Source organism: Chamaea fasciata, unplaced genomic scaffold, assembly GCF_029207755.1.
Source record: "Chamaea fasciata isolate MVZ Bird 193981 ecotype frontalis unplaced genomic scaffold, bChaFas1.0.hap1 SCAF_6, whole genome shotgun sequence".
NCBI classification, from domain to species: Eukaryota; Metazoa; Chordata; class Aves; order Passeriformes; family Sylviidae; genus Chamaea; species Chamaea fasciata.
Genome location: NW_027094091.1, coordinates 1,479,791 through 1,502,980, shown reverse-complemented (window position 1 = coordinate 1,502,980; position 23,190 = coordinate 1,479,791). Strand labels below are relative to the sequence as shown.

The following is a 23,190-nucleotide window of genomic DNA, read 5'->3' as shown; positions in this document are numbered from 1 at the left end:
GCCGGAATTCCGGGGAACCAGGCCAGAATTCCCGATCTCCAGGCTGGAATTCCCGAGTTCCAGGCTGGAATTCCCGATCTCCAGGCCGGAATTCCCGATCTCCAGGCCGGGAAGGCGGCAGGAGGAGGGGACGGACCCGCGCCGGGGCTCAGGTGGCCGAGGAGGACGCGCGGTGGTGGCGCTGGTGGCGCTGGTGGCGCTGGTGGCGCTGGTGGCTCCGGAGCGCGGGGTCCTTGGAAAGGTGACCGCCAGCCCCAGGGAGGGAGCGGCCGGGTCACCTTTGTCACCAGCCGGACGCAGGTGACAGAGTTTGACCCCGCTGCCCCCTCGGTGCTGGCAGGGATGGAGCGGAGGGTTGGTGACACCGCCCTGTCGCCTCCGCGCTGTCACCACCCCGCCGGAGCGCTGTCACCAGCCGGCCACCCTGCTGGTGACCCCGCCACCGCCCTGCCGGTGACCCCGCCACCGCCCTGCCGGCCGTGCTGGCCCTGGACAGGGGACGGAGAGGGGACAGGGATGGGGACAGGGATGGGGACAGGGATGGGGACAGGGATGGGGACAAGGATGGGGACAGTGATGGGGACAGGGATGGGGACAGGGATGGGGACAGGGATGGGGACAAGGATGGGGACAGGGATGGGGACAGGGATGGGGACAGGGATGGGGACAGGGATGGGGACAAGGATGGGGACAGGGATGGGGACAGGGATGGGGACAGGGATGGGGACAGGGATGGGGATGAGGAGGTAAATGGGGATAGGGATGGGGACAGGGAAGAGGGGACAGGGATGGGGACAGGGATGGGGATGAGGAGAGAAATGGGGATAGGGATGGGGACAGGGATGAGGAAAGAAATAGGGACAAGGATGGGGACAGGGGTGGGGACAGGAATGGGGACAGGAATGAGACTGGAGGTGGGAATGTGGATGAGGCTGGTGATGGAAATGGGAATGGGGACAAGGACCGGGGACAGGGAGGGAGGCAGGATTGGGGACAGGGACGGGAACATGGACGGGGACAAGAGCAGTGACAGCGATGGGGACAGGGACGGGGACAAGAGCAGTGACAGCGATGGGGACAGGGACGGGGACAAGAACAGTGACAGCGATGGGGACAGCCCAGCATCCTGCTCTGGCAGCGGGGATTAAACACCCACGGGACCCCCCCCAAGCCCCCCATTCCCGGGAAGCTCCAGCCCCATATCCCAAAGCTCCGTCCCCGAGGCCGTGTCCGGTGGCCGGTGGCCGCACAGTGACCTCTAACGGCGGCGGGGACACGGCCAGAGGCGACACCGCCAGCTGCCACCAGCAAGGCGAGTCCCCAGCCTCGTGTCCCCTCATCCCAGGCACCCAGGGGTCACGCGTGGCTTGTGTCCCCCTCTCCAAAGTGACACCAGGACGGATGGCGAGGAAAAGGGACACGCTGGTGACAAACAGGACATTGCCAGCACCGGGAGGTGTTTTTTTTTTTTTTTTTTTTTTTTTTTTTTTTTTTTTTTTTTTTTTTTTAAATTTGTTTTTATTGTTTTCTCAGGATTTCCCAGCCTGGAGCTAACAGTGGTGCCCGGAATCCATGGGGAAGGGACGAGGGGCTGGAATGGGCCCGGGGGATCCCCAGAGGGGACCCTGGATCCAGCCAGGATTGGGGAATTCCGGCGGCCACGGCTGCTCCGGGGTCCAGGAGCCGCCGCGTCAGGATGCTCCGTCCATCTGGAAAAGGTTGGGAGGGGCTGGGGACACCGTGCCCAGGGCTGGGGACACCGTGCCCATGGCTGGGGACACTGTGTCTATGGCTGGGGACACCGTGCCCATGGCTGGGGACACTCCATGGGGACACAGGAGCATCCCGAGTGTCCCTGGTGGGGTTGACATCCACCTGTGCCATGGAGCTCCCCTGGAATGCGGCTGGGACGGGGACTTTGTGTCCTAACAGCTCAGGGGACCCCAGGGCTGTCCCCACCGGTGTCCCCAGAGCTGTCCCCAGCGCTGTCCCCACCTGTGGCGGGTCCTGTTTGCTCCTCAGCTCCAAGGTGTCCTCGGCACGGGACCAGCTCCGGAACTTCCTGATCCTGGTGGGGAGCACAGGGAGCTGCCACCCCTGGGGCTGGCTCTGTGCCACCACCCCGGGGTCATTGTCACCATGCCAGGGTCACTGTGCCACCACCCCGGCGTCCCTGTCACCACGCCAGGGTCACTGTGCCACCACCCCGGGGTCCCTGTGCCACCAATCCGGGGTCCCTGTCACCATGCCAGGGTCCCTGTGCCACCACCCCGGGGTCCCTGTCACCATCCCAGGGTCACTGTGCCACCACCCCGGGGTCCTTGTCACCATGCCGGGTCCCTGTGCCACCACCCCGGGGTCCTTGTCACCATGCCGGGTCCCTGTGCCACTATCCCGGGGTCCCTGTCACCATGCCAGGGTCACTGTGCCACTCTACCCCGGTGTCCCTGTCACCACACCAGGGTCACTCTGCCACCCCGGGGTCCCTGTCCTCCCATCCCAGACTTCCTGTCCCAACCCGGAGTCCCTGTCCCCCGATCCCAGAGTCCCTGTGCCACCTTGAGGTCCCTGTCCCTTCACCCCGGTGTCCCTGTTCCCCCACCCCAGGGTCCCTGTCCCTTGACCCCGTGGTCCCCGTGCCACCCTGGTGTCCCTGTCCCCCCACCCCGCCCCACCCAGGACGTCACCTGGGCCACACCTTCACGGCCAGCAGGACCGTGGTGGCCACGGCCAGGGTGGCCATCAGCAGCCAGGACAGGACCCGGTAGGTCTGCAGGTGGCTCAGAGCTGCGGGGACACTGTCACTGTCACTGTCACTGCCAGCGGGACCCCCCACACCTCGGGGTGCCCCAAAAGGGGGTGAAGGGGACACTGGGGTGACAGTCAAAGTGAGGGGACACCCCCTTGGCACGCAGGGGTGGGGACAGGCAGCATTTGGGGATGAGGACACACACTGGGGGGTGGGGACAATTGCTGCCACTGTCCCCTCTCCTAAAGGCCACCCCACCACCCACAGCGTCCCCTGGGGACACGAGACGTCCCCAACACCGCCACAAGCGCCACCCTCACATTTCCCCCTTTGACCCCCGAGCCACCTCCTCCCACTCCATCCCTCACTTCCAGGGAAATATCTTTATTTTTGGGATTCCCATCATCCCCTGCGGCCTCCGGCCCCACTCACTGCGGACATCGAAGTCAGCGCTGCCCGTGGCGTTGCCCAGCGCGTTGGTGGCCACGCAGACGTAGCGTCCCCCGGCCGCTGTCCCCAAGGCCACCAGCTCCAGGAGCAGGGCGTTGTGCGAGGGCACGGCGCGGAGCCCCGGGGTGACAGCGGGGGACAGGCTGGTGGCCAGCAGGTGGCCGCGGTGGTGCAGGGACAGCCGGGAGGGCGGGTGGCTCTGCGCCGTGCACAGCACGATGGCCCCGCGCCCCTCCCGGTTCTCCAGGAAGGTGCTCACCGACACGGCCCGAGGAGGGTCTGCCAGGGGACAGCGAGGGGTGGCACTGGGGACACGGGGTGGGACAGGCCCCAGGGTTAAAGTGTCCCTGGGTCTGTCCCTTCCCGCTCATCCCAAGGCTTGGGGGGGGGGTTTGAACCGTCTCCTGTCCCCAAAGCTGGAGAATCTTCCCGCCTTGGAGCGTCTGGGCTCCAAATCTGACTTTTGAGGAGACAATCCTAAAAAAATCCCAAATCTGTTTCCCAAAAGTTTCCTAACTCATCCTCCTTCCAGCCTGGGTCATCATCGCAACCTTCACCTCCAGAATCCCTCAGTCTGGCTCCAGATCTGACTTTTGAGGGGGCCAATCCTAAAAAATAATCCCAAATCCCTGTCCTGAAAGCTTCCTGGTGCATCCCTCTTCCAGCCCGGATCATCATCACACCCTCCACCTCCAGAATTCCTCAGTTTGGGGCTTTTTGGCTCCAAATCCAACTCCTGAGCACCAATCCTAAACAATAATCCCAAATCTGTTCCCCAAAGCTTCCTAACTCATCCCTCTTCCATTCTGGATCATCATTACACCTTCCACCCCCAGAACCCCTCAGTCTGGAGCTTCTGGGCTCCAAATCCGACTTTTGAGGGGCCAATCCTAAAAAAAATTCCCAAATCCATTGCCTAAAAGCATCCTAAGTCATCCTTCTTCCAGCCTGGATCATCACCACACCCTCCACCTCTAGAATTCCTCAGTTTGGAGCTCCTGAAGGACCAATCCTAAAAAAATAATCCCAAATCCCTGTCCTGAAAGCTTCCTAACTCAGCCCTCTTCCAGCCTGGATCATCACCACAACCTCCACCCCCAGAACCCCTCAGTTTGGGGCTTTTTAGCTCCAACTCCAACTCCTGAAGGACCAATCCTAAACAAGAACCCCCAAATCCCTTTCCCCAGGCCGCCAAGAGCTTCCTAACTCATCCCTCTTCCATCCTGGATCATCCCCACTCTGCCCATCCCTGCCCTGGTGGCTCCCCGTGTTCCCCAGCCCCCTATTCCACACCCAACCTGAGAATTCCTCAGTTTTGGAACTTTTTGGCCCCAAATCTGCCTAAAAAAAAAAAAAAATCCCTGAAATCCCCAAAGGGAGAGGAGCGGGGGAGGAAGGGGAAGGGGAAGAGGAAGAGGAAAAGATGGGAAGAGGAAGAGGAAGCAGAAGAGAAAAATGGGAAGAGGAAGAAGATGCAGAAGAGGAAAAAAATGGGAAGAGGAAGAAGAGGAAGAAGAGGAGGAAGAAGAGGAAGAAGAGGAAGAAGAAAAAGAGGAAGAAGAGGAAGGGGAAGGGGAAGAGGAAGAGGAAGAAGAGGAGGAAGAAGAGGAGGAAACTCCCCTTCCCCTTGAGGAGGTGACACGAGTGACAAGGGCAGGGCACACCCAGCTCACGTCATTGTGGTGGCCCTGGGGACACTCACAGAGGACACTGAGGCTGACGGGGACAGAGGTGGCCGTGCCCCACGTCCCGCTGGCCCGGCACTGGTAGGAGCCGGCGTCGGCGCTGGACACGGGGCTGAGGACCAAGGAGCCGGACGGTCCCTCCCAAAGCCACCTCCCGTCCCGGTACCACGTGTAGTTGACACCTTTGTCACCCCACGCGGTGGCCGAGCAGCTCATGGTGGCTTTGGCGCCCTCGGGGACTTCCTGCGAGGGCTCCACCGTCAGCGCCACCCCTGAAGGAGGGACATCAGGGGACTCAATGGGGACACTCAACCCCACGACTTGGGGACTTTTCGGGGACTTTTTGGGGACATTTCACCTGGCACTTGCAGCCGCAGGGTCGCGGTGGCCGAGCCGCGGCTGTTGGTGGCCGAGCACAGATAGAGCCCCTCGTCCCCGGGCTCCAGCCTCGTCATCTCCACCCTCAGCGACGTTGGGGTGGCCCGGACCTCGAAGCGGGGGTCAGAGGGACCACGAGTGGTGGCCAGGGGTGGGTGGCCCTGTCCCCTGCTGACGGCGATGTCCGGCGCGGGGACACCATCGGCCGAGCAGAGCAGCACCGCCTGTCGCCCCCCGCGGGGCTCCACCAGCGCCACAAAGCTGGGCTCCCGCGGCGCATCTGCGGCGACAAGGACAGCGCGTGTCCCGCCACACCCCGCCGGGTGACAAGGGGGACGGGGGTCACACCCCTACAAGGAGGGGGGGATGCGCTGTCGCCGCGTGTCGCGGCGTGGCGACACACACCGGCCGGCGACATCCCCCGCGGGGGGTGGTGGCGTGTCCCCTCCCGGAGATGTCGCCCCCCTCCCAACTCACAGAGCACGGAGAGGGTGACGGGGGCGGCGCGGGACCCCCGGCCCGCCCGGCAGCCGTAGAGCCCCGCGTCGGAGCGGTGAGCGCGGAGCCCCAGCGAGGCCTCGGGTCCCTCTGTCACCCACCGCCCGTTCTTGAACCACGCGTAGAGCGTGCCCGGCCCAGCGTGAGGAGCCTGACACGTCAGCGTCACCTCTGTCCCCTCCGTCACCTCGGCCGAGGGTCGCACCACCACCTTGGTGGCTGCGGGGAGCGGAGGGCGGTTTGGTCAAGTTTTTCCCTTCCCTTTGGAGCCCCAGCTCCGCAGGGGTGGGTGCCCCATCCTCCAAAATTGGTGTGTCCCTCAATCCTCCACCCCTGGGGGTGTCCCCAGTTGTCCCCCTCCTCACCTTGCACGCGGAGCGTGAGGGACGCGCGGGTGACACCGAGGGCGCTCCGTGCCTGGCACTCGTATTCGCCCTCATCCTCCTCGGAGGCCTCCCGGAATTCCAACCGCAGCGCGTTGGGAGAAGGGGACACCCGGATGCTCTGCCGGGCGGTGTCACCTCCTCTGGGAGGGCTGGAGGCCACCGGGTGTCCCCCCCTGAGCAGGGTGAGCTGCGCCGGGGGATGGCTGTCCACAGCGCAGAGCAGGATGGTGGCCGTCCCCTGGCTGCTCTCCACGAAGGATTGCAGCCGCAGGTTCCTGGGGGGATCTGTGGGGCCGGGAACGGGGTGGGGAAAAACGTAGAATTTTTTTTGGGGGGTGGGGAAAGCCCTCGGAGGTCATCGAGTCCAAGTGTCACCCCCAGCACTCCCCGGGTCACCGCTGAGAGTGTCCCCAAGTGTCACACGCCGAGGATGGAGCTCCACCACCGCAGTTCCCAGGAGGAAAATTCCCAATATCCGACCCAAACCTGGCCTGGCACAGCTCGGGGCCGTGTCCCTTTGTGCTGTCCCTTGTCCCCCGGCTGTCCCCTCCTGTCAGGGAGTTGTGCAGAGCCACGAGGTCCCCCCTGATCCCCCTTTTCTCCAGGTTGAGCCCCTTTCCCAGCTCCCTCAGCTGCTCCTGCTGCTCCAACCCCTTCACACCAGGGATTCCCCGTGCTCCAGCGCCTCCATCCCACATTCATCCGGAAGATTTATAAATTAACACCATCTTTTTCTCGTAAAAAAAAAAAAAACCCTCACGTCCTGACTCACAACAACATTTTTTCCTGTTCTTTTTTGTTTTTCTTTTTAAAGCAAAGTCTGGTTTTGATTTTCCCAATCAGGGATTAAAAAAACCCCCCAAGTCCTAAAGCCGGCTTTAATTCCTGACAGCCAAAGATTCTCCTGCCGGGTTTGGTGTGGAGCACGAGGAAACCTGGAGAAGGTTTTGGGGACGGTGTGCGGTGCAAAGCTTGGCTTAATTATCCTCCGGGTGACATATTTTTGAGCCCCCCTAATTAATTAATCCCCCCCGAATTAAACCCCGTGTCTCCTGCCAAGGGAACCGACCGAGGGATGACACAAAGTGACACAAAGCTGCCCTTGGGGACTCACAGAGGACGTTGAGGGTGGCAGGGGTGGCACTGTGGTTCCGGGCCGGGGTCTGGATGGAGCACCGGTAGGAGCCGGCATTGGAGGCGGTGACCCCAGGGAAGGTGAGATTTTGGGAAGAGCCGGTGCCCAGCCACACCTGGTTGCAGTACCAGGTGTAGCTCAGCACGTCCTGGTCCCCTCCTGTCACCAAACAGGTGAGGGTGGCGTTGTCCCCTTCCTGCACGTCTGGGGATGGCCAGATCCAGACCCGCGCGGCTGCACGAGAGGGAAAAGTGGTGATCCCTCTCTTTCCAGGGAATGGGATGGGGAAGAACATGGGATAATCATGGAATTGGTTGGGTGGGGAAAGCCTTCTGAGGTCATCGAATCCAGCTGTCCCCACAGGCCACCTCTGAGTGTGTCCCCAAGCGCCACATCTCAAGGATAGAGCTCCTTCAGGGTGGGAAAATCAGGGAGTTGCAGGACAATAAAAAGAGGGAACGGCCACCACAACCCACAGGTGACGCCATTCCCGTGTTGTCCCTGTGGATTTGTTCGGGATGCTCCATCCCTGGAAGTGTCCAAGGCCAGGTTGGATGGGACTTGGAGCAGCCTGGGATAGTGGGAGGTGTCCCTGCCCATGGCAGGGTGGGATTGGTGGGATTTAAGGTCTCTCCCAACCCAAACCATTCCATGATTCCATGGTTCCATGATTCCATGAATCCATGAATCCATGATTCCATGATTGCATGGTTCCACGGTTCCATGGTTCCATGTCTCCATGGTTCCATGGTCCCATGGTTCCATGATTCCATGGTTCCAAAAATCCATGGTTCCATGATTCCATGGTTCCATGATTCCATGGTTCTCATGGTTCCATGATTCCCAGGGTGATGGCAGCAGGGCATTGCCATGGATGGACACAGCCCTTGGAATCACATCCAAGAGGAGTCATGTCCCTTTGTCACATGCCCAGGACACCCACAGCACTCTGGGAATACCTCCGCCCCAATAAACATGGATTTTCCCTGATTTTTTCCCATTTTCATCCTGTCCATCCTATTCCAGCTGCTCTCCATGCTCCTCCCCCCATTCCCATCCTCCCCCATTCCTTCCCCTCATCACCACAACCCAAATCCCATCTCTTCGTCTGCTGCCTGCAGCTCTCCATCCCCTTCCCACCCTACTCCCATTCCCATTGCCATTACCATCCCATGGATCCCATCCCATGGATCCCATCCCATAGATCCCATAGATCCCATAGATACCTATTTCAACCCATTCCCATCCCATCCCAAAAAATCCCATCCCATTCCATAGATCCCATCCCATCCCATCCCATCCCATCCCATCCCATCCCATCCCATCCCATCCCATCCCATCCCATTCCATCCCATAGATCCCACTGATCCCATCCTACCCCATTCCCATTTCCATTTCCATTGCCATTGCCCTTCCCATCCCATAGATCCCATAGATCCCATCCCACCCCATCCTCATCCCCATCCCATGAATCCCATCCCACCTCATCCCACCCCATCCCCATTCCCAGTGACTCACCTCCTCCGGAGAAGTTCCCGGCGGCGCTGGCGTTGCCATGGGCGTTGGTGGCCACGCACCGGTACTCGCCCTCGTCCTGCAGCTGCACGGGGTGGACACGGACACGCAGCGCATTGGTGGCCGAGGTGACGCTGAGCCGCGGCCGGGTGACGGGCGGTGACAGCGCCGTGGAGGCCACCAGGGCGCTGTCCTTGAAGAGGGCCAGCTGCGCCGGCGGGGAGCTGTCCACGGAGCACTCCAGGATCCCGCGTTGTCCCGACGGAGGCTCCAGGAAGGTGCTGAGAACCGGCACCCGTGGGGGGTCTGCTCGGGAAGGGGGGAGAGACCCGAGGATGTATAAGAGACCCAGTACACAGAGAGGTGACAGCATCCATTTCAGTGACATCCCATTGGCGCCATCCCATTGGCACTATCCCATTGGCGCCATCCCATTGGCACTATCCCAGTGGCACCATCCCATTGGCACTATCCCAGTGGCACCATCCCAGTGGTGCCATTCCAATGGTACCATCCAATTGGCATCATCCCATTGACACCATCCCATCCGCACCATCCCATTGGCACCATTCCACTGGTACCATTCCATTGGCATCATCCCCTCCCATCCCAATCCATTTCATCCCCTCCCCATCTCATTTTCTCTCATCCTGTCTCATTCCAGTTCCATCTCATCTATTTTGTCCCAATTCCTTCCCGTCCCGTCCTATTCCATCCCATTGCATTTCCTCCCCATCTCATTTTATCCCGTCCCATTTCATCCCAATCCCATCGCATCCCAAATCATCCCAGTTCCTTCCCATCCCAATTCTGTTCCATCCATGCCATCCCCCACCCAAACCCATCCAACCCCAATCCGAACCCCAACCCAAACCCATCCCATGCCATCCCATCCCAATCCATCACAACTCCAACCTAAACCCTTCCAATCCCATTCCCAAGCCAAACCCAAACCCAAACCCAAACCCAAACCCAAACCCAAACCCAAACCCAAACCCATCCTATCCCATCCCAATCCCAATCCCAATCCCAATCCATCCCAACCCCAACCCATCCACATCCCAATCCATCCCAACCCCAATCCAAACCCACCCAATCCCAGTCCCATCCCATCCCCATCCCACCCCACCCCATCCCATCCCCTCTCCTCCGTCCCTGGCAGGTCCCACTCACAGCAGACACTCAGGGTGACAGCTGGGGACGCGCTGGTCCCCGCGGAGCCCCGGGCCCGGCAGTGGTAGAGCCCGGTGGCAGCGCTGGTGACAGAGGACAGCACCAGGACACTGTCAGGACCCTCCTGGAGCCACTTGCTGTCCTTGTACCAGGAGTAGACGGTGTCACCCGGTGGCTCTCCGGCCACCTGGCACGTCAGGGACACGCTGTCACCTTCCAGCACCTCCGAGGACGGCGAGATCAGGACTCGGGTGGCTGGAGCAGGGACAGTGCCAGCTCAGAGGGGACAGCGCAGAGCTGGGCACTGCCCGTGTCCCCTCATCACTTCCATAACCTCTGGGGTGTGACATTCCCACTCTGTCCGAGGATTTGGGACAGCTCTGATGTCATATTGGTGCTCCCTGTCCCCTAAGTGTCCCCAACTCCTCCTGGAGGTGCCCGGGGCTGAGGTGTTGGAATACAGGCGGGGGGTGGCACTGAGGGGGAACCTGGTGGCCCTGGGTGGGATCTGGTGGCCCTGGGTGAGATCTGGTGGCACTGGGAGGGATCTGGTGGCACTGGGAGCCATCAGATGACATTGGGGAGGGCTCTGGTGGCCCTGGGAGGGCTCTGGTGGCACTGGGAGCACAGACGCATGATCATTCCCGTGGGCTGGGCCACTGCAAAACCTGGGAGGAATCTGGTGGCACTGGGTGGGATCTGGTGGCACTGTGAGGGCTCTGGTGGCACTGGGAGGGCTCTGGTGGCACTGGGAGGGCTCTGGTGGTCCTGGGAGGGATCTGGTGGCACTGGGAGCACAGACACATGGTCATTCCCATGGGATGGACCACTCCAATCCCTAGGTGGGACCTGGTGGCACTGGGAGGAATCTGGTGGCACTGGGTGGGATCTGGTGGCACTGTGAGGGCTCTGGTGGCACTGGGTGGGATCTGGTGGCACTGGGAGCACAGACACATGGTCATTCCCATGGGATGGACCACTCCAATCCCTAGGTGGGACCTGGTGGCACTGGGAGGAATCTGGTGGCACTGGGTGGGATCTGGTGGCACTGTGAGGGCTCTGGTGGCACTGGGTGGGATCTGATGGCACTGGGAGGGATCTGGTGGCACTGGGTGGGATCTGATGGCACTGGGAGGGATCTGGTGGCACTGGGAGGGATCTGGTGGCACGGTGATCGCACACACATACTCATTCCCACGGGACAATCCACCCCAAATCCCCGGATCCCAGACTCCCCACCCTGCACGCGCAGGTAGATCCGCCGCTCCGCCGAGCCGTGCGCGTTGGTGGCCGTGCACCGGTAGCTGCCATCGTCAGCCAGTGTCACCTCCCGCATCTCCACCCGCAGAGAGTTGGGGACAGCGGTGACAGTGACCCGTGGGCCGGTGCCGCCAGCACTGGTGGCCACCAGCTCCCGGTCCCGCAGCAGGGCCAGCTGGGCCGGGGGGTTGCTGGCCACGGAGCACTGGAAGATGGCCAGGGAGCCACGCCGGGCCTCCAGGAAAACCTCCAGGAGAGGGTCCCTGGGGGGGGTCTGTGAGGGGGGAATGGGATGAGAGGCCGGGAATGGCATCAGGAGAGGGATCCTGGGGAAGGGTCACTGCTCTGGGGTGCTGGGAGGGGAGGGAAGAGGGAAAGGGAAAAGGGAAAAGGGAAAGGGAAAAGGGAAAGGGGAAAGGGGAAAAGGGAAAAGGGAAATGGGAAAAGGGAAAAGGGAAAAGGGAAAACGGAAATGGGAAAAGGGAAATGGGAAAAGGGAAAAGCGGAGAAGGGGAAAGAGAAAGGAAAGGAAAGGGAAAAGGGAAAAGGGAAAGGGAAGGAAAGGGAAAGGGAAAGGGAAAGGGAAAGGGAAAGGGAAAAGGGAAAGGGAAAGTGAATGGAAAGAAGAGAAGAAGGGGAAGGGAAAGGGGAAAGGGGAAGGAAAAGGGGGAGAAGGAAGAGGAAAAGGAAAACAGAAGGGGATGGCAAAGGGGAAGAGAATGGGAAAGTGAAAGGGGAAGGAAAAAAGGAAAACTGAAAGGAAAAGGGGGAAAGGGGAAGAGAATGGGAAGTGAAAAGGGAAAGGGAAGAGAAAAGGTGAAGGTAAAGGTGAAGGGAAAGGGGAGTGGAAAGGGAAAAGGAAAAGGGAAAGGGAAAGGGAAAGGGAAAGGGAAAGGGAAAGGAAAGGAAAAGGAAAAGGAAAAGGAAAAGGAAAAGGAAAAGGGAAAGGGAAAGGGAAAGGGAAGGAAAGGAAAAGGAAAAGGAAAAGGAAAAGGAAAAGGAAAAGGAAAAGGAAAAGGAAAAGGAAAAGGAAAAGGAAAAGGAAAAGGAAAAGGAAAAGGAAAAGGAAAAGGAAAGGAAAGGTACGCACACAGCACATCCAGGAGGACGTCAGGAGAGCTCCGGCTGCCGCCCACGGTGCCGGCCTGGCACCGGTAGAGCCCGGCGTCCCTGCCGAGCACCGGCCGCAGCTCCAGCGAGGTGGCCGAGCCCGTGGTGACCCGCTGCCCGTTGTGGTACCAGGTGACGTTGGGGACAGCCGTGGAGCCGCTGCTCAGGTGACAGGTGAGGGTGGCATTGTCACCCTCCAGCACGCGGGGGGATGGGGACACGGTGACATTGGCAGCTGCGGGCAGGAGGAAACGGAGTCTGGTGTCACCAGTGGGGTGACAATGCCCCAAAGCCACCAAAGGACAGCGTGGCTACCCCAGAGGGCAAATCCCAGCTGACCCCAGATTTCCATGGTGGGGACAGATCTGAGCCTGGCAGTGCCACCAGCCCAGGGACGTCCCTTGGCCACGTTTTGCTCAATGTTTCTGTCACACACAGCCAGGGAATCCCCACCGGGGGCTGGAATGTCCATGGGCAGCCACCACGTCTGGATTTCATGGACGTGTGGCATTTCCGTGTGTCATTTCCACGTGCCATTTCCATGTGACGTTTCCACGTGTCATCTCCATGTGCCATTTCCACATCCATGTGGCATTTCCATATGCCATTTCCACGTGCCATTTCCACGTGCCATGTCCATGTGTCATTTCCGTGTGTCATTTCCATGTGCCATTTCCACATGTCATTTCCTCGTGCCATTTCCATGTGCCATTTCCACATGTCATTTCCACGTGCCATGTCCATGTGTCATTTCCATGTGACATTTCCATGTGTCATTTCCATGTGTCATTTCCACATGCCATCTCCACGTGCCATTTCCACATCCATGTGACATTTCCACATGCCATTTCCTCGTGCCATTTCCATGTGCCATTTCCACATGCCATTTCCACGTGCCATGTCCATGTGTCATTTCCATGTGACATTTCCATGTGTCATTTCCATGTGTCATTTCCACATGCCATCTCCACGTGCCATTTCCACATCCATGTGACATTTCCACATGCCATTTCCACACACCATTTCCACGTGCCATTTTCACGTGACACTTCTGCCCCTCCTGCCACCACCTCCTGAGCTCACCTCCTTCCCCAGCATTCCCCTCCCACACTCCCCTCTCCCAGAACATTCCCAGATGCCACCATCCTGTCCCCTGTCCCCTTGTCCCCTTGTCCCCTGTCCCCACTCACTGTCAGCCTTGAAATCCACAGCGGCGCTGGCGCTTCCTTGGGAATTCCCAGCCTGGCACATGTAAACCCCCTCGTCCTCCACCACCACGTCCCGGATTTCCACCTTCAGGCTGTTGTAGGACCTGGTGACGAGGACCCTGGGGCTGGTGGCTTGGGGACAGCCCTGCGTGCAGGCGATGACATTGTCCCCTCTCCGCAGGGTGAGGTTGGATTCGGGATCGCTCTCTACGGAGCACTGGATGATGCCCAGGCGTCCTCCCTGGCTCTGCAGGAACGAGCTCAGCACCGGCTGCCTCGGGGGGTCTGTGGGGGAAAATCGGATCTGTGAGGTTGGGAGAATTCCCAAAATCCAAGGGATTGATGGTTCCAGCCCTGCCTGATCATCCAGGTTGGATGGATAATCTGGGAATAAGTGGGAGGTGTCCATCCCACTGTCGCCAAGGGGAGAGAGGTTGGAATAAGAAGGGCTTTGAGGTCCTTCTGAACCCAAAAAGGGACAAAACACCGCTGGATCCATCAGGAAAACTCCCAGAATCCAAGGGGTTGATGCTTCCAGCATTACTTGTTCATCTGGGTTTGATGAGGTTTGGGATAATCTGGGAATAAGTGGGAGGTGTCCCTGCCAAGGGGAGAGGGGTCACCATGACCCCTTGACCCCAAAAGCCCAAACCATTCGTGCTTCTACCACCATTTATTGCTCTTAAAATCCTTGGGAAGGTGAAAATTTCCCAAAATTCCTCTTCCCCCGAACTCCCAGATTTATCCGCCAAAGGGAATTTTTTCCCCCCTCCCCACGTTCCCCACCCAAGACCTCCATGCCTGGTGGGGATGGGAGGGGAAATCTCAAGGTGGGACCACCCCCAGCTGACCCCCGGGACCCTTCGGAATTCCCTCAGGGACACTCACAGAGCACTCGGAGCGGGACAACCTCCGAGGTGTCACTGCCGTTCCCTCCTTGGACCCGGCACTGGAAGGCCCCGGCGTCGTCCCCGTGGACGGACGGGAATTCCAGGGTGGGCAAGGAGCTCTCGCGGAGCCTCCGGCCGTTCCTGTACCAGGCGTAGAGCGGCTTCTCCACCCCGTCCCCCGTCCCCAGGCAGGTCAGGGTGACCGCGGTCCCCTCCGTCACCTCGGCCGAAGGCTGGACCCGGAGCTCCGCGGCTGCAGGACGGGAGGTGGGAGATCCGGTGTTATAAAAAAAAGTATGGAGAGGAGTTGTCACCTCGTGGCCCTGCATGAAGGCTGCTGGATTTCTGCTTTTTTTTTTTTTTTTTTCTTTTTAAATCAAAATAAAAACAAAAAAAAAAACCTCGAGAAGAAAATTTGAGATGTTACCAGACGGGGTGGAGCCACCCACAATTAAATCCATCAGATAAGGTGATTGGAAGGACACAGCAATCCTTAAGTATCGAAATCGGAGAGAGTGAAAGGTGTGCTGCTGGCTGACTTTATGCCGGGCACCCTCGGCCGAGAAACTTTTACTTTCTGTCTCTCAATTGTCTATTTTTACTTTTCCATTAAACTTAGGAATTTTAAAAGAGAGTGGAACTCGTTCTTCGCGCAGGGAAGGAGGGAAATCCTTCCCGTGGATCCATCCAGCTGAGTTCCCTCCCTCACCAGAGCTTGTGGGGTCTGTGGGTTGTTGGGGGTTGACATTCCTCGGGGATGCTGCAAATGGGGCCCTTCCTGACCTTTTCCCACTTTTTCCAAGTGCCACCTTCATCCAGGTGATTTTTTTCCCAGTCTCCTTTTCCCACTGGTCGGGCCTCGTCCGACTTCCAGTTCCCCACTGGGACACCCAAACCCAGGTTTGGTTTCTCTGGAATTGGGGATTTTTTTCTCTCTTTTGGTTTTTTTTTTTGGGATCCTAAAGGACGTTCCTCTTGGACGTGGATTTGGGGGACTTTTCTCCCCTTTTGCTGCCACTGTCACCCCAAATTATCCAGACTTGGGGGACAATGACTGGTGGGGACAGACGGGGCAGAAAAGCTTGGGTGAATTTACTGATTTTTGGCATTTTTGGGAAACAAAACCCGCCAAAAGCAGCTGAGGAGGGGACACCACGGAGTCCCCAGGACACCGATGTCCCCCAGTGCCACCACAAGTGTCCCTCCAGCTCTGTGGGCTACGTGTCCCCCAAAATTTTGGGGGTTCATCATCACCCCAAACCCAGGAGCATCACACCACCCCAGGACTCACCGCGGGTGACAAGGACCTTGGTGGCACTGGCGTTGCCGTGGGCGTTGGTGGCGGTGCAGCCGTAATTCCCGTTATCCCGGGGTCCCGCATCCCGGATTTCCAGCCGCAGGGAATTCCGGGAGGAGGTGACACCGAGCCGCCGGTTCAGGGCCACCTCGGCCCCGCTGGTGGCCACCACGACGCCATCGTGGTCGATGGCCAAGGTGGCCGGAGGGTGGCTGTCCACAGAGCAGAGGACAATGACCAGCCGGCCACCTTGGGTCTCCTGGAAGAGCGTGAGGGTGGGAATTCGGGGCGGATCTGTGGGATGGGAGAGGAGGCTGAGGTTGGGGTGTCCTCGTGGAGCGGTTTGGGTGGGAGGGGACATTAAATCCCAGCTGGTCCCATGGGCAGGGACACCTTCTGCTATCCCAGCCTGGCCCTGGGCACTTCCAGGGATGGGAAATGTCCCCCCACCAAAGCTGGGTGTCACAATCTGCTTGTCCCGTATGTGTCACCGGGTCAGATTTACCCCAAAAATTGTCATGACCGACCCATGGCTGGATTATTGTTTTCCCCCTCAAGACCTCCTTGAGTTGTTCTTATCCTGCTGGATTCTCCATGAGAAACCTCCCCAGATCTTACGGAATGGAGAAAGCTCCCCAGACCTCATGGAATGGAGAGGGATCCATGAGAAACCTCCCCAGATCTTATGGAGTGGAGGGAGATCCATGAGAAACCTCCAAGGATCTTATGGAATGGATGGGGATCCATGAGGAACCTCCAAGGATCTTATGGAATGGAGGGAGATCCATGAGAAACCTCCAAGGATCTTATGGAATGGAGGGAGATCCATGAGGAACCTCTCCAGATCTTATGGAATGGAGAAACCTCCCCAGATCTCATGGAATGGAGGGGATCCATGAGAAGCCTCTCCAGATCTTACAGAACGGCGGGGAGACGCTGCGATGGACACGTCCCAAATGTCACTTAATGTCACCTTCATCCATCCCATCCCATCCCATCCCATCCCATCCCATCCCATCCCATCCCATCCCATCCCATCCCATCGGTCCCATAGGTCCCATCCCATAGATCCCATCCTGTAGATCCCATAGATCCCATTCCCATCCCATCCCATCTCATTCCCAATCCCACCCCATTCCCAATCCCACCCCATTCCCATTTCCATTCCCATTCCCATTCCCTTTCCCATTCCCATCCCAGAGATCCCATAGATCCCATTCCCACCCCATTCCCATTCCCATTCCCATTCCCATTCCCATTCCCACTCCCATCCCATAGATCCCATTCCCACCCCATTCCCATTCCCATTCCCATTCCCATTCCCATTCCCATTCCCATTCCCATTCCCATTCCCACCCCATTCCCATTCCCACTCCCATCCCATAGATCCCATAGATCCCATAGATCCCATAGATCCCATAGATCCCATTCCCATTCCCATTCCCATTCCCATTCCCAATCCCACCCCATTCCCATTCCCACTCCCATCCCATAGATCCCATAGATCCCATAGATCCCACAGATCCCATAGATCCCATTCCCACCCCATTCCCATTCCAAATCCCACCCCATCCCCATTCCCATTCCCATTCCCACTCCCATCCCATAGATCCCACAGATCCCATTCCCACCCCATTCCCATTCCCAATCCCACCCCATTCCCATTCCCGCTCCCATCCCATAGATCCCATAGATCCCATAGATCCCATAGATCCCGTAGACCTTCACACCCGGCTCGCGGCCAAAATCTGTTGCATTCCCATAAAATTCAACCAGCCCTCACATCCGCCCCTGGGGGCGCTCAGGGAGAGGCTTTGCCGTGAATTGTTTTGGGGGGGATTTCCTGGATTCTGGGGGGTTTCACGGCCCCGCGTGCCAGGGGGCGGTGGCACTCACATGTCACGCTGAGGCCGACGGCCTGGGCCGTGTCACTGCCCTGGCTGTTGGTCACTTGGCAGGAGTAGTAGCCGGCGTCACCGGCGGTCACCGCGGGGAACACGAGGGTGTGGGCCGGGCCCTCCTGGAGCCACGCCCCGTTCCGGTACCAGGTGTAGGTCAGCTCCTCGGGATGTCCCTCCCGCCCGGGGACATCGCACGACAAGGTGGTGGCCGTCCCCTCGAGCACCTCGGCCGCGGGGCTGGCCGAGACCTCCGCGGCTGAGGGACAGGGGACACGGTCAGGGCGGCCTCGGGGACGGGAAAACGGAGCCCTGCCACCCCAAATCCCCCGTTCCAGAGCCTGGGGGAAGATGGGAGCCCCTCAGGGGTGACAACAGAGCTGGGGGACGTGTGGGTTTGTCCCCTGCCACCAGCTTGGGGACGCCTGGCTTTAGAGCAAAGCCCACTCATGGTGGGTGGGGAAGGGTCTGTCACCCCTTGGGGTGGGCAAGGGGGGGTTTTGGGGGTCAGGCAGGGAAGGCTGGGATTTGTCTTTCCTGCGGGATCGGGTGGGAAGAGGAGCCTTTATCCCTGCGGGGGTGGGGAGGGGCTGGGCTGGAATTCCCAGATTTGCTGGGTCTGCCCCTGGATCCCGGGGAATGTCCATGGCCAGACTGGATCCACCTGGGATGGTGGGAGCTGTCCCTGCCCATGGAAGGGGTGGACTGGGGTGGGATTTAAGGTCTTTTCCAGATCAAAGCATTCCAGGATTCTGGAGCCAGGCTGGGAGAGCTGGGAATGTTCCCCTGGAGAAGGGAAAAATCCCGGGAATGCTCAGAGTCCCCAGAGGGGCTCCAGGAGAGCTGGAGAGGGGCTGGGGCCAAGGTCTGGAGGGACAGGACACAGGGAATGGCTTCCCACTGGGAAAGGGGACATTGGGCTGGGATCTTGGGAATTAGCAATTCCTGCCTGGGAGGGTGGGCAGGGGCTGGGCTGGAATTCCCAGATTCCCAGGGGCTGCCCCTGGATCCCTGGGAATGCCCAGGCCAGGCTGGATGGACTTGGATCCACCTGGGAGAGCAGGAATTTTCCCTTCCCACCACGGCTCTGGATCTCCCCAAGCTCCCAACCCCTTTCCCAGCTCTGCTCCCTGTCCTCGGCTGGGAATCCCTCCCGGTTTCCTGGGCAGACAAGGGACACGGGTGTGGCACAACGAGGGGACACCACCCTCCTCCTGCACGGCCACCCCAATTCCCAACCACCTCCACCCCAATCCAACCTGGGATGGAGGTCCCACCCCTGCGGAGCTCCCGTGGCACTCACAGAACACGCGGAGGGTGACAGGAGGTGACACCCCCGTCCCCAGGGCGTTGTGGGCCTCGCAGTGGTACCGCCCGTGGTCCTCACGGCGCACCCCCTGCAGGGCCAGCACCCTCTGGGTGCCCAGGGCCACCCCGTCCTTGTACCAGCCGTACCCCGAGACCGGGGGGTGGCTGCTGCCGACCTGGCAGGTCAGCGTCACCGTGTCACCCACGCCGATGTTCCCCGAGGACGGGCTCAGCGACACCTGGGTGTCCTTGGGGGTGTCTGCGGGGGGACAGAGGGACGTGGTGGGGACAGGGCGCTGTCACCAGGGACAGAATTCTGTCACCAGGGAAAAGGGGACAGAGGGACGTGGTGGGGACAGGGCGCTGTCACCAGGGACAGAATTCTGTCACCAGGGAAAAGGGGACAGAGGGACGTGGTGGGGACAGGGCGCTGTCACCAGGGAAAAGGGGACAGAGGGACGTGGTGGGGACAGGGCGCTGTCACCAGGGACAGAATTCTGTCACCAGGGAAAAGGGGACAGAGGGACGTGGTGGGGACAGGGCGCTGTCACCAGGGAAAAGGGGACAGAGGGACGTGGTGGGGACAGGGCGCTGTCACCAGGGAAAAGGGGACAGAGGGACGTGGTGGGGACAGGGCGCTGTCACCAGGGAAAAGGGGACAGAGGGACGTGGTGGGGACAGGGCGCTGTCACCAGGGAAAAGGGGACAGAGGCACATGGTGGGGACAGGGTGCTGTCACCAGGGACAGAATTTTGTCACCAGGGAAAAGGGGACAGAGGGACGTGGTGGGGACAGGGCACTGTCACCAGCAGCACGTGGCACCTAAGGGACAGACGTGGCCAGGGAGCAGGAAAGGGAGGGAAAAGCGGGAGGACAACGCTGCAGGGAAGGAGGGGGTGGCAGGCAAGGGGACCTGTCCGTGGTGACAGTGACAGAGGCGCCCCCGTGTCCCCACCCCACGTACGCCTGACCCGCAGCACCACCTCCGCGCTGGCCCTCTTGGCTCCGTCGGAAACCTGGCAGAGCAGCTTCTTGGAATGGTCCTTCCAGGAGAAGGTGCTGCTCAGGTTCACCTGCTGGCCGACCCCGCCGGTGTCCAGCTGGACGTGGCCGGACACCTGGGACACCCGGGGGTCGTAACCCTCCCAGCGCAGGGCGACGTCACCCGCGGGACAGACGTAGGGCGTGGAGCACACCAAGGTGGCCCGTTGTCCCTCGGTCTGCTCCTGGCCGCTGGTGACACTGGGAGGCTCCAGGTCCTCTGGGATGGAGAGCAGAGAGCGGGATGACCACGTGGAGCGAGCAGGAATGGAATTTTTTTTTGGGGGGGAATATTTTTTCGGGAATTCATTTTTGGCGGGAATTTCGGCGTTCTACCCACCCAAAACGCTCAGGGCCACGTCCCGCGACGCCGACCAGCGGTCGCCGTTGACGATCTCGAAGCGGAACCTGTAGGGCCCGCTGTCCCCCGGCGTCACCCCCCGCAGCAGCAGGGTGCAATTCCTGGCCATGGGGTCCCCCAGGAGCTGGGCGCGACCCCGGAAGCGGGGATCCACGTCCTGGGGGGCGGCGGAGTGGAACACCAGCGCCCGCTGGCCGTCGTAGTCCTTGTACCAGATGGCCACGATGCCGTCGGCCGTTGTCACCTTCGCCGGGTAGCTGAAGGCGCAGGGGACAACCAGGCAGGACCCGCCGCTGGCCTTGAGGGACTCGGGGTAGGAGACCCCCCAGGAGCCCAGGGCTGTGCCAGGGAAAGTCGGGATCAGCGAGCCGGAAGTGTCCCCACTTGGGGACGCGTTGGGGACACGTGGCCTGCGCTTGACGTGGAAGGTGGGAGGAGGGATTTGGGATAAATACCCCCACAAGGGGAGGTTTTTGGAGTGGAGAAGGGGGAGATAACCGGGAAAAGCCGGATCTTTTGGGCCCAAATAATGAGGGAAAAGGGGAGAAGGTAGGAGGAGGGATTTGGGATGAACCCGTCCCCCAGGAGGAGGTTTTGGGGTGGAGAAGGAGGAGATAACCGGGAAAAGCCGGATCTTTTGGGCCCAAATAATGAGGGAAAAGGGGGAGAAGGTGGGAGGAGGGATTTGGGATGAACCCCTCCCCCAGGAGGAGGTTTTGGGGTGGAGAAGGGGGGAATCTTTTGGGCTTGATTTAAAAATACTTATTTAAAAATAAATCTTTTGGGATTTATTTTTAAATAATGAGGAAAAAGGGGGAAAGCGACCTCCTGGCCGCTCCTCACGCCCTTTCCTCCCCCTGGCTCCTTGTCCTCGCTCTCACGGCCTGCCTGTCCCCTTGTCACCCTGTCCCTGACCCGTCAGGAGAGTGGGATCACAGAAAATCCCCCCAGGAGCATCCCCTGTGCCAGCAGCAGCCTTGGGATCCCCCAAATTCCTGCCTGGCTCCTGCCCCCACCCACGTGGGGACAATCCCCGCCTCCGGTCCCGCAGGGGACAGTCCCAAGGGTGTCACTGTCCCCATACCTGGCGGGACGAGGCTGGCCAGGAGCACGAGGCAGCGGGGCAGGCGCATGGTGACACTGCCGGGGGACACGGGGGACACGGGGTCGCGGCGGCACAGGGGACCCTGGGGACAAGAGGAGGGTGGCTGAGGACCTCGGGATGGGCGGGGTGGATCCCCGGGAAGGGGAAAGGGGAAAGGGGAAAGGGGAAAGGGGAAAGGGGAAAGGGGAAAGGGGGAAAGGGGAAAGGGGAAAAGGGAGAGGGGAAAGGGGAAAGGGGAAAGGGGAAAGGGGAATAGGGGAATAGGGGAAAGGGGAATAGGGGAATAGGGGAAGGGGAAAGGGAAAGGGGAAAGGGGAAAGGGGAATAGGGGAAAGGGGAATAGGGGAATAGGGGAAAGGGGAATAGGGGAATAGGGGAAGGGGAAAGGGAAAGGGGAAAGGGGAATAGGGGAAAGGGGAAAGGGGAAAGGGAAAGGGGAAAGGGGAAAGGGGAATAGGGGAAAGGGAAAGGGAAAGGGGAATAGGGGAAAGGGGAAAGGGGAAAGGAGAATAGGGGAAAGGGGAAAGGGGAAAGGAGAATAGGGGAATAGGGGAAAGGGGAATAGGGGAAAGGGAAAGGGGAAAGGGGAAAGGAGAATAGGGGAATAGGGGAAAGGGGAATAGGGGAAAGGGAAAGGGGAAAGGGGAAAGGGGAAAGGGGAATAGGGGAAAGGGGAAAGGGGAATAGGGGAAAGGGGAAAGGGGAAAGGGGAATAGGGGAATAGGGGAATAGGGGAATAGGGGAAAGGGAAAGGGGAATAGGGGAAAGGGGAAAGGGGAAAGGGGAAAGGGGAAAGGGGAATAGGGGAAAGGGGAAAGGGGAAAGGGGAAAGGGGAATAGGGGAAAGGGGAAAGGGGAAAGGGGAATAGGGGAAAGGGGAAAGGGGAATAGGGGAAAGGGAAAAGGGGAAAGGGGAATAGGGGAAAGGGGAAAGGGGAATAGGGGAAAGGGGAAAGGGAAAAGGGAAAGGGGAAAGGGGAAAGGGAAAAGGGGAAAGGGAAAAGGGAAAGGGGAAAGGGGGAAGGGGAAAGAAAAAAATGCAACAGAAAAAAAAGGAAGGAAAAAGGGAAAAGAAAAAGAAAGATAAAGAAAAAAGGAAAATAGGAATAAAAAAGGAAAAGGAAAAAAGTGGAGAAGGAGACGGAGAAGAAGAAGAGGAAGGGGAAGGAGAAGAGGAAGGGGAAGGAAAAGAAAAGGAAAAGGATAAGGAAAAGGAAAAGGGGGAAAAGGGGAAAAGGGAAAAAGGAAAAAAGGAAAGAAAAAGAAAAAGAAAAAAAATAAAAGAGAAAAGGAAACCGAGAAAAGGAAAAGAAGACGAAAACAAAAAACAAACCCGAGAGAACTCCTTAAAACATTTTATGACTTTTTGCGGCTCCAGACAAACTCCTGACACCCCTTTCCGTTTCTCCCCTCATCGTTCCGTGACAAACCGGGATAATTTTCCCCCCGAAATGCCACCCAAATCCAGGGAAATCACTGATGGGGTCGCTGCGAGTTTCCATCCTTCCCCGAGCCCTCCGGGGCCTCTCCCAGCCGCCCGCCCCGGCCTTTCCCTCCCCCCCATCCCCTCCTTGGCCGGTACCTCCTTTCCCCACATCTGTATCCAATTTCCTCCTCCCTCCTCCTTTGGATTTCGGGCTGGATTTCCCTCTCCGCAGAGTTTGGGTTTGGTTTGGGATTTTGGGGGTTTTGGTTTTTTTTCCCTTTCCCAGCGAATGGCCGGGATGGCCCCTGGATGCTCGG

At 59.3% G+C, this 23,190-nt stretch overlaps 1 protein-coding gene across 1 annotated transcript; it reads right to left on the bottom strand.

Moving 5' to 3' along the window:
* Positions 1-1,605: 1,605 nt before the first annotated feature.
* On the bottom strand, positions 1,606-23,190 carry SIGLEC1 (sialic acid binding Ig like lectin 1). Its single transcript, XM_066185135.1, has 22 exons — positions 23,030-23,190; positions 21,427-21,529; positions 20,322-20,681; positions 19,905-20,201; positions 18,936-19,199; positions 17,631-17,891; positions 15,729-16,028; positions 14,436-14,690; positions 13,530-13,832; positions 12,318-12,574; positions 11,209-11,503; positions 9,970-10,224; positions 8,800-9,102; positions 7,261-7,515; positions 6,126-6,431; positions 5,740-5,979; positions 5,243-5,542; positions 4,902-5,156; positions 3,182-3,478; positions 2,688-2,787; positions 1,996-2,068; positions 1,606-1,709 (listed from the first exon to the last, which is right to left on the bottom strand). Exons 1-22 carry the CDS (start codon positions 23,042-23,044, stop codon positions 1,692-1,694), a joined length of 5,112 nt encoding a protein of 1,703 aa, XP_066041232.1. The 5' UTR covers positions 23,045-23,190; the 3' UTR covers positions 1,606-1,691.